General features: G+C 44.0%; 1 protein-coding gene across 1 annotated transcript in view; it reads left to right on the top strand.

The window, feature by feature from the left end:
* The first annotated feature begins 1,697 nt into the window (after positions 1-1,697).
* Positions 1,698-11,409, top strand: part of LOC104286724 (b(0,+)-type amino acid transporter 1-like) — a 10,351-nt gene continuing 639 nt past the window's right edge. The window contains exons 1-5 of the mRNA XM_009885348.1: positions 1,698-2,441; positions 4,076-4,209; positions 7,086-7,215; positions 9,278-9,402; positions 9,833-9,920. Of these exons, the coding sequence (XP_009883650.1) occupies positions 1,698-2,441; positions 4,076-4,209; positions 7,086-7,215; positions 9,278-9,402; positions 9,833-9,920 (1,221 nt within the window). The remainder of the gene's footprint in view (positions 2,442-4,075; positions 4,210-7,085; positions 7,216-9,277; positions 9,403-9,832; positions 9,921-11,409) is intronic.

The raw sequence follows: 11,409 nt of genomic DNA, 5'->3' as shown, positions 1-11,409 counted from the left end.
CTTTGCCAGGAAGACTTAAAAAACCTATTTGATACAGATAAAGTAACCTTTCACTCTTGTTAAAGCTACAGCTTGATCAGCTGTGAATTTTTGTAAGTGACTTTGGAATGCGGAGAAATCCAGCTGGGATCCATTTCCTAGCAAATACTAGCGAGTTGGTATTAGGAATAGCTTCTAGTATCCCTTACAAACCCTCCCAACTGTTCTTATTTTCTTCATCTAGTAAGATTTGTACTGTAAAACCCCCCTACTGTTTAATGACATTTGAGTTCTTTTTTTGCTTCTTTGAAGAAATTAAAGGCCTTCAGCCCATTGCTAAAATTTGTGCAACTTTATTTGCTTTAGCATGAGAAATTATGTGACTTAAATATGTTGTTTTTCTTATGGGCCCATGAGTTTTGCTGAGTCCAAGATAACTCTTGGACTCTTCTTGCAGAAAACTGCAAAGCTAGCAAGATTATTTAAAAAAAAAAAAAAAAGTAAGCAAAGAGAAATCTAAATGATTTACAAGAGAATGATTTTTTAGACAAACAATAAAAATACTTCTCTGCTTATATTCATGCTTTTTTAAGCTCAAACGGTTAAGGAGGAGAGACAGTTTTAAAAATTCAAGGTCTGCTGTTTCCATGAAGGGTTGAGGAAGGTCTCGCTCCTGTTTTCTGGTACTTATCACAACAGAAGTCTGCAAGAGACCACCAAGGACAGTAATTCTCCTTCTTCACAGTTGCAGTCAGTAAAGTTTAGTTTAAGTTCAAAGGAATGCATATGGACATTCCCTTCTGCTCAATACTTCATACATATCACAGATCACAAAATACACCCTCGTGCACTGTAACAATATTCCGATTTATATCAGAACCCTCCCCAAAGTCTGAAATTTTACATGTTAGATGTCTAAGAAGGGGTCAGTGATATTTCCAAAGGCTTGTACCTCTACATTTCTCTTGGGTGCTCACTGAAATGTGTACATGATGAGCAGTGACAAAGTCCTCTGAAGATCACAGTCTGGGGATAATGTGCATACTTCATGTACATTGGCAAAAAGGGCCCAATAAAAATATAATTACAGCCTTTTCATTCTTCTCCTGCACCTTCTAAAATTTGAAAAAACAAAACAAAACAAAACAGAATTGGCCCCGGAATTTTGTGCAGAAAAAGTCTCAAGACTGTTTTTAGCAGAACATTTTGGTGTCTTTGGTTAAGACACTGGAAATGTTCCTCATTGTTTGATCGCTTTATAGTGAGGAATGAAAATATGACCGAGCACTACAGCAGGTGCTTGAGCATTGACTTTTAATCAAAGAATAAAGTACAGATTCACCTGGGGATTTTGCTTACCTGATCCTTATTTCAGGTGCCATTTGAAGCATAATTTAAAGGAGAGGTAATCAGGGACACAGTCCAGTGAGGTGCTGAGCGATTCTGAGGTGGTGCTGAATGCTATCCATTACCATGGCTTGCAGTGAGACTCAAAGGTAATCAATGTTGGCAGGATGTGGACCATCATAAATTAACAAGATAAGACGACTAATGAAAGAATGCAAAACGTGAAAGGTAAGTCTGTATTTCTTGACAGTGTTCAGCGTGACTTCTGTAATTATTAACTTAACCCTAAAAGCCTGAGATAGTGCCTATGCAAATGCCTCAGTCTTGTTCCATATTTTAACCTGACAACAACAGCTCCTCACATTTCCACAATGAGGAAAAGGAAGACAACAGATTCATCTCATTCGTCCACAGATCTGAGCGAAGGGAAGGAGAAATTAAGACTGAAGCAAGAGGTCGGCCTGATTAGTGGAGTATCATTAATTGCAGGCACTATGATAGGCTCGGGAATCTTTATGTCCCCTGAGTGGGTGCTGCATTATATGGGAAGCCCTGCCAGCAGCCTGCTTATCTGGGCAGCCTGTGGTCTCCTGGCCATGTTCGGAGCTTTGTCGTACGCTGAGCTTGGAACCATAATTAAAGAGTCTGGAGGAGAATATATTTACATCTTGAGGATTTTTGGTTCTTTTCCTGCTTTCCTTTTCGCCTACACTTCTGTTATCCTGGTGAGACCAGCTGGTTTGGCAGCTGTCTGTCTGAGCTTTGCTGAATACGCCGTTGCACCCTTCTACCCAGGATGCTCGTCTCCACAGGTTGTCGTCAAATGTACAGCTGCTGCCTGCATCCTGCTTTTGACTATCATCAACTGTCTCAACGTGAGGCTGGCGACGTCTATTATGAACATCTTCACGGCTGCCAAACTCTTGGCTTTGCTGGTGATCGTGGTGGGCGGAGCGGTGCTGCTCGCAAAGGGACAAACTCAGAGTTTTCAAAATGCTTTTCAAAACACGACGGCCGGTATCGGGGCTGTTGGAGTGGCGTTTTACCAGGGACTCTGGTCCTACGATGGGTGGAACAACCTGAACTATGTAACTGAGGAACTGAAGAAGCCTGAGGTGAGTGAGTGAGTGGGGTTTTACTTACTTAATACTGCTGCTAATATGTGTGATTCTATCTATGGTTGTGTATAAGAGGGGTAATCAAGGGATTAGAACGTCAAGGAAAGACTACTGAGCTTTCCTCCTGGTTTGTTCTGTCGTCTGGAGCAAGACACCTATGGATAAGTCCAGAAAGGATAAAAATTAGTCTCTAAGCAAAATAACAGCCTACCTACAAGAAAGCACTAAAATACTGCATTGACTGGAAAAAAAAGCTATTAGGCAGCACTTGGATGCTTTGGGATGAAGTTTTGTCTTAGTGTTTTGAGGATCTCACTGTAAACACCCAGATTTATGCAGAAAAGCACTCACTGCTATAACCCCTACCAGTTTCTTTATACCACATAGTCCCTAAAAGACTTGATCCATAATGTATGCATCAAAAAAACCCCACTTATCTCTCCTCATCGCATGGAGGGGAAACTTCAGAGCAAGCCAAGCCTCACTGGAGAGGGAATCTAACTCTCTGAATGACCCTTGTCTTCATACATCTACTTTTTAGGCATTGTTCTCCCTATGCTATAGGCACTGAAGTAGCTCACTTGCATCTCACATCAGCCCTCTCTGTGCCACATTACCTCTTTTTACAGATCAGACACTACAGTGGCGAATGACCCTTTTTTAGAGAGCTATGTGAGTGCGGAGAGTATGGAGTGCGCTTTCTACCAGTGCAGCGCACAAGATTTTACAGATTAAATGAAAACACACAGTTAAATATTAACCTAAATGGCAAGCAAAGATCTTAGGGTCATGTGACACTCTCTCCCACAGGACCGTGAGCACTGATATTCAGACCCTTGTGGGGTAGAGGCATCTATGTAAGGAATTGCTCTGTCTTGTCCTATGGCGGGAATGGGGAATGCAGAAAATAATATTTCAGGTTTTTAAAGGTGTACAGTTGCTCTGTGATCACCCTACTAGGTTTTTTTTTCCCGGTGCTTTCAGCTGCATAAGCTCGTGTTTGCTGATTTTATTGAGCCTTAAAATGATCTATGGTGTTCCATGATAGCAGCACCCTGTCACTAGGAAAAAAAATAATAATTCTTTCCTAGACCAAATTGCCTTTGTGCTGCCCTGCTTTGCTTTACCCTGTGGAGGAGTTAAATGTGAAGCAACACACAGTGGTACTTCATCCGTGTCAGTGAGATGTTCATGGGAAGATGCAGCACACCAGGAGACGTGACAAACTAGTAACAAATAAATCAATATTAAAGTAATCAAGAAGTGTGCAACAGACATTTTGGGCAGCTGTGAACCAAAGTATTTTTGAATAGGATTTGGGGTTTGTTTTTTTGTTTGCTGGCTTTTTTTTTTTTTTTTTTTTTACTACTAGCTTTTAGTGTACAACCTTATGTTACAATGTACAACCTTCCAACCAAATGTACAAACTTACTGTCTGCCTGACATCTTTGGGAGACTGGTGTAAAAACTGCCGTGTGAATCTGGATCTAAGTCTTCTTCTGTGGGAAAACCTTAGTGAGCGAAGGAGTTTGAATGAGAGCCGTGGGTGGTGTCAAAGAAACAACGGACAGAAAAAGCCCAGTGCGGACATAAATGTGCTGCACCTAACACTCTTGTCATCCGTTTTCCAGGTGACCCTTCCCCGAGCCGTGATGATTGCCATTCCTTTGGTTACATGCCTGTATTTGCTGGTAAACGTGAGCTACTTGGCAGCCATGACTCCATCTGAAGTGCTGTCTTCAGGAGCTGTGGCCGTCACTTGGGGGTGAGCTCTGCTTGTGGCAACACAGCCAACGTACTCCTGTAAAATACAGGTTGTCTCCCTGAGCTTCAGTAGGTTTAGGAGCTATTCCCAGTGGGAATAACAGCACTACGTTGGTCAGGCCAGGAAGGCCTGTCAGGCCATGTTACAGGGGAGCATGCTGCCAGTCCCTGCTCCGTCACCTTCAGGGCGATGTATAGCCTTCCCCCACCAAAGGCCAAGGCTGACCAGCCCCGTCTGGCCCATGGTCTCCAAGGTGCCCCCAGGCTGCCAAGATGGTGTGCTCTGCAGCACACCCTTTACTCCTCATTCCCATTCATTCTTGCTGGGAACCCATGGCTCCCCTCCAGCTCATGTTTTAGCCCATGGAAAGTGGCCATAAAGAGGGGGTGAAATGCACACCAAAAGCATCTCCCCACAGACGGTGGGGATGCAGTGAGGGTACATATCCAGATCTGAGGACTGCGATATGCCTCACATGTTAGATATTTCCAGAAGAGTGGAAAGGACAGTGTGCTGTCCTACTAGTGCAGAAGCAGTGGTTTGGGAGTGAGGCAGGAGCCAACTTTGTGAATTCTGTCCACTTGGCACCTGGAAGTTAGACCAGACCAGAGTAATTTGGTTCAGTTTCTCCACCTGTGGGGAAATGGAAAATGACACTGATACCTACAACACCTTTGAGAAGCAGAAGCGTTATAGACAGGTTGGGTAGCCCTTTGTGGTTGTATCTTTAAGTTGACCTGTGCTTTTCCAGAGTTGCACAGAAATTATTTGTACCTTCCATCAACCTGTAGTGTTTGGAGATATTAAACAGGTTCTGTGCAAGACAAAGATTTTAGGAAGAGAAGGAAGGGACCGTCATGAGAGATGTAGGCACCATCAACTTCTAACCAGATGTTCTTCCACCAGAACATCCAGCCTTAGTCTAAATATTTACAAAGACACAGAAGTTGTCTGGCAACAACACAAGTTGTCTGGCAGAAACAATGACACAGTACATCCAGAGATGACGTCGCTGCTCATCTTCTTCATAAAAAGTCAGCAGTGGCTTTGCTTCTGTGTGTATTTCACAAGATCTCCGGTTTGAAGATCTGACTGAACTCTTGCTGGATGTGTTCTCTAATAGCCTCTCATGTCATTGTAAGCAGGAGCTTTTAAAGGTCTAGAGCTTTGTTTGAACAGGTTACAAAGCCTCACTAAGCTGCAGTGTCATGAACTTTCTCTGCACTTCCTTTCCCATCATTCCTGATTAACAAGTTATTTGTGAGCTTTTGCCTTTTTAACACATCTCCTTTTCCTGCCTGATTAACCTTTTCACCCCGAGAGTGCCATTTAAGAAGAAACATTGAACTAGCAACCAGAAAGCTAGGCACTCAAAGGCCTGGAGGACAGGTAGACAGCCACCGGCTGAGGAGGGTGTAGTGGCTGTGGTTCACGAGCTAGAGGTGGAGCTATTCAGGTCATTAAGAAAGGATGGGAGGAGTATAAAGAAGCCAGAGGAGGACATATCATGCTTAAATGCATTTACTCCCCATATAAGAAGAAAACTGCCAGAGAGAAATATTGTTCAGTGATGAGAGGTGCAGCCACAAAAGGAGCTCATGAAACTCTCCCCAGCATTTCTTCGGTGCCAGTGATTTAACAGCAACCGCAGATCTCAGTTTGCTTGTAAGAAGTTACTCTCAGTAGCTCCTGTAGTTCATTTTCAGGGTCCAAACAGCAAAGCATCAATCTTATAAATACCAAATACACAGTTGCTAAAGATTTTATTATTAATTTTGCGATATATGTTGTTTGCCCTTGAGATCTTGTGATTATGGAGTTGCATGATCATAGGAGATGCCCAGATTCCATCATTTTAAGAAAGGGAAAAATTTTAGTTCTGGTTATTGCAAGTAGCTTAATAACTTGAAGCCTGAAGGACCATAACGCAGATATTAAGCTTCTAAACTACATTTTTGAGATTAATGTGGTAGATGAGCTTCTGCCATTGTTTTGGAAAGCCCAACTCTGATTTTCGAACACTTGGGATAGGCGATAGTAAAAGAAGAGTACATATGACTTAAAGCCATACAATTCAGATGGAAATATAAAGTGTTCTAAAAAACTTTTGAATTTTGGATTTTTGCCAATGAGATGAACAGTGTGTTTGTTTGTGTATGTGTGTGTACATGTATGTGATAATTACCCCAAACACCAGCATTTATTACTCAATTAATACTCTTCATGCTGCTTCGTTCCAGAAGACAAGCTTCACTTTAAGGTGAGAAGATTATCCTGTCTTCCAAATATTTACCTTGAACTCTGTAACCCTGCTACTTCTTCTGTTATGGAGAAAGCAAACCATAAAGGTCTGAACATGTTGTATAACCAAACGTCTGAAATCCAAACAATGGCTTTGGCCTGATTCACACAGTAGTAGAAGTACGTGCATATGGGATTAAAGGGTTAAATTCTTATGCGTATTGGGGAAGAGGTTATAATGCAGGATATTTCTTCAGGTCTAGTAGGAACAGTTTTTTTCTGCAATTTCCAAGCTAATATTGTTGGCTATAATAGCAATATCTCCAGGATTCGCGCCACAGCATCTGTACACAAAAAAGGGGGTTTTGCCTGTTGTGACAGCTTTGTACGCATTGCAACATAGAGGGATGTAGATCTGTCTACACCAGGCAGGAAGAAAAGCCACCTTTGCTGGCCAAGACAAAGTTACTAGTGACTAAATATTGCGGGAACTGGAAGAAGGCTTTAAATCATTAGAAAGGCTTTGGAAAAATTTCAGTGAGAATAATGGAGGGAAGAAACCTGTCTGGTTCGAGGATGAGCATTTGATACATCTGTGAGCTGGATGTTACGCTGCGAACTCTTTCCTACCGCAGGGACAAAGTCCTGGGCAGTTGGGCATGGCTCATCTCCCTCTCGGTGGCACTGTCTACGTTTGGTTCATCGAATGGCACGTTCTTCAGCGGAGGCCGCGTGTGCTACATTGCTGCAAGGGAAGGCCATATGGTAAGGACAAAAAAAAAGGGGGGGTCTGGCTTGTTTTGAGCAATTTTACCTTCTTGTGACACTAAAGCAGAGAGGAAAATGTCATGTACGTTGAACTGATAGGGTGATAGCTCTTCAGTGTTTTGTTTCTTGCTTAGACTTTCCTCCCCATCTTTTTCAAATGTAATGTGTACGTTGTTTCCTGACTTTCTTCTTCAACCACGTAATTTCAGAAAGATACATGATCACATCTAGCCTGAATTTTAAGAACAGCTTTGAAGTGAACAACTGAAGTACTGCTGCACTGGAGCACCTGGCACAGGCTCTGTGGCAACCGAGCCAACATACCTGCCAGGGAGGGCAAACCTGGCCGTGCTTGCGTGTTGTGAGGCCCCTGCTCCCACTGGGGAGGTAGCCCAGCTCTGGCAAGTTGCCTTTGCAGGCAATCCTGACTGCGCAAGCTGGTCTCAGGGGTGTTCCAGCCTTCCCATTGGGTAGTCCACTTCAGATACAGCATAGGACATCTCTGCTCTTCAAACTTCATAGCAATTACAAGGTGACACCGAGCCTTACATCTTCCCTAGCTGGGGTTTTTAATTGGTTTTGTTAGGTGGAGCCAAATCTGGTAGCCCAACGGAGGTTGGGCTGCTGCAGCTCCGTGTTTCCTGGTCCAACTGGTAAGTTCAGCACGTGTTCCCAATAGGCGCACACACACACAGACACAAGTACACAGCATACACTCATACATATGTGTGTCTATAGTATATGCAGACAGCAGGCCACACCGATCTACACATGCAGACACCCTCAGTGCTCACACAAACACAACCACAAATGGCACCAAGGGCCTCATCTTGTTCCCCTCTCTGGCTGATCTGTTAGTGGGAAGTATCTATATAAGCATACATCCAGTGTGGGTCCCTCCAGCAGCTGGGCTCAGACACCCACTCTGCCCAGCAGCTGCCCCCGGATCCCAGTCTCCCCAGTTGCTGGTACCTGAGCATACAACCCCCCGAGGTTGCTGCCCCACCTCCAGCTGCTGGTAGAGACCCACCTCACCCACAGGCACAACCCCCCCACACCTACTCACACTTCTTCTCCCTCTCAGTGCTTGGGCTGAGCCGCATTTGTCCTCCTCTGTTTTGGGCAGATGTGTTGTGTTCCTCCAGGACTTTCCTGCTCCTTTGGTCCTTCCTTCCCCCCCCCTCGGCACCCTCTGGCATTGCTGCTCTGGGGTGCGAAGGGTACCGCTGCGCACCAGCTCCACTCCTTGTACATAGGAGGGAATCTTTAATGTACAGGAATGACCAGGTTGGTGGAGACGACTGGGTTGGTGGTTACTGGTTTCAGTGGTTACTGGTTCCTCAGCTTCTCTAACTGATGGCAGACAGTGTCTGCTCTATTGCGGCAAGCTCTGTGCTGAGCAGTTCACAGATGGTCTGAATTTGACCATACCAGACTCGGAGCCGAACACTTATGCCATTTCCCAGACACTCAGCTCTAGCAGAAGTCCTTGCATGGTATTTTGGTTAGAAATAAAGAGGAAAAAAAAAAAAAAAAAGCCTTTCTCATTACACTTTCCCAATGAACCAAGAAATAAAGAGGCTACTAATGCTGTGTTCCGTGTTCTGAAACAAATCCTAGTTTGCTTTGTGGTTGGTTACATAAATGTTTCAGGAGGAGTCCTTGTCTCATTTTCCAGTCAGCCCAAGAGAAGTCAAGTCCCAGAGAGATGTGACAGAGCGCAGAAGGGTAGGACCATGCACAAGGTCCTCATGATGATCAGGAAAGCTCTGATTTGACTCAGCCTTAGCCTGTCACGCTGGCAGCTTGAAAGCCTCATCTTGTCTGCCTAAACTGAGTGCGTATGATATGAAATCAGTGAGACGCAATAAAAATATCCCTGAGGGGGGGTTTCCATGTTTATACTCCTCGGAGTTGAACTGCTTTCCTATGATGATGCTCATTTGATGATTAAGAGTGGCTCTGGCTGCAGGCAGAGCTCCCACCAGCAGCGGAGGGGGATGAGTAAGGATGTCTGAGGACGTGATGTGATGGTGTATTGTTTTGCTTTGGCTTTCAGCCAGACATCCTGTCTATGGCTCATGTGCGATGCCTCACGCCCTCCCCTGCTCTGCTGTTTACATCTGCTATGTCTCTAATCATGATAATATCAGGAAGCTTCACCAGTATCGTGAACTTTTTCAGGTAGGTATGTGTAGCGTCTCTCTTTTCATCCCCTGTGCTCCCGGTTTTTGACATTGTTCTATAAGTATTTCCTTTTAATATTTTTTTGAGCCTGGACCATTGCTTTCTAACCAATATTGTGGAGGGGAGGGGGGGAGAAAGAAGAGAAAGAGCTTAGGAATCAGCATCTTTGCAACGCATGAATGCTTCTGCAACTATATACTTAACTGGATATGATTCATCCTCATATTGAAATGAATCTATAATATTCAGTTATCATTGTTTGTGCTGGAAAGGAAATGAACGGAAGAACTACTAAATTTATATCAGTATTCTCCTTTTTAATTGGAGATATGAACATCTGGGATCTGCAAGGCAGGTCTGACATTCCTGAATGGTCTCACCCCAAATGTAATGCTGTCTTTTTTTTTTCTTTTTCTCTTCCTTACAGTTTTATAGCATGGTTTTTCTACGGCATGACTATTTCTGGTCTCCTGTATTTAAAAGTTAAGAAACCAGAACTGCCAAGATCTTACAAGGTGAAGTTATAACATAAAACCCTCAAACCCTTTTTTCCTATATTGCCCAAATGACTAAGAGAGCATTATGAAGAAAGAGCGAGCACTGGGGCCGGTTGCTTACAGATTGAGTGTGGTTGTCCTTCCTTTTCTATTTCACATTTTGTCTCAGTGAAGTCAACGAGGGGCAAGATAGTGTGAATATGCAGGCATAAGTCAAGGTTGAATTCTCTGCCTTGATAAGCTAATCGTGCACTGCCCCCTCACTGTGGAAAATATATCTACCATCTGCTCTTTTTCCTAAGAAATTTAAGAAGAAAATGAAGGATGCTGCTGCTTAACAATGCAATCACTTGTTAATGCTCTCAGAGCTTGGCCACGCTCCTCAGAGGGTAGCCCAGGTGTAAGAACCTTGCAGAGGACAGAAAACTCAGCCAGGATGCCCCAAGTCCTTTCAGATGGCCAGGGGACAGGTTTGTTCCCCACAAAACAGCTAAGTGGAAGGAAATTAGGAGTTGCCTGTTCTCCCCCCGGTGCCATGAATGAGTTGAGTGCGTTTCCCCTCAGTGACTGGGGGAAATCTTTTTACAGAAAAGATTCCAGGAACAGGGGACTCATGAGACTGTGAATGCAGGACAGTGACCAACATCCTGGTTTTCATGGGGTTCCCCCCGGAGACAGATGACAGGCTGATGTTGCCAGGCTGTGCGAGGGAATATCAAGTGTCCCATGTGGCTCTGCCCTGAAATTAGGATGCTGGATGAGGACATTCACTTGACTTGTTGGCTAAATGGGCTTTAAGGAAAAGAAATTCTGTTTCCGCAATAGTATTTTATACACTGTATGAAACTCCCACGGTCCTGCCGGCCAGTCCTGTGAGGATGTCAACCTGCTGCAGCCTTTGGCTTGGTGGCCTAACTCTTCCCTTAACTAGAAACAGCTCATGTCTGCAGGTTCCAGGTCAACCGACAATGTATGGCTGATGTCCTGCAGAATCTGTATGCGTGTTGCAGGTTTATGTTTAAGGATAAGGTTTCCCTTGGTTTGAGAACAATCATTTTTATTAGCATTGTGCCAAAACTATTAGAACGCAGTGGGGAGGGAGCAGAGTGGAGCATCCCACGAAGGCAGATGAAGCCAATGGCAGATCTTCTCCATGCTCTCACAGGTAACCATGAACAACGTTGCCTTTGGTCTATATCAGTGTCCTCATGTTGAACAAAAGGCACAAAAGTAAAAATTGGAAAATCCCAGCTAAAACGTTCAGTTTTTCATCCTGTTGTGAAATCATTTTGTCTTGTGCATTCACTAGCCTTTGAGGGGGGTTGGCTTCAAATGTAAACGCTTTATGACCAGGCTTACAGAAATAGCCTCTGAGGTTGCCTGTCCACCTGTCTGTCAACACATGAATAAGCCTTTTTCCCCAAAGGTGTTAAGATTCAGTTATGTGATTTGTGCACGTTGCTGTGTGTTTTGTGTACAGCTCAGCTTTTGGATGCAAGGTAGTAGG

Source organism: Charadrius vociferus, unplaced genomic scaffold (assembly GCF_000708025.1).
Source record: "Charadrius vociferus isolate BGI_N301 unplaced genomic scaffold, ASM70802v2 scaffold173, whole genome shotgun sequence".
In the NCBI taxonomy this organism is placed as follows: Eukaryota; Metazoa; Chordata; class Aves; order Charadriiformes; family Charadriidae; genus Charadrius; species Charadrius vociferus.
The sequence above is the reverse complement of the archived record's forward strand: the minus strand, read 5'-3'. Positions and strand labels throughout refer to the sequence as shown.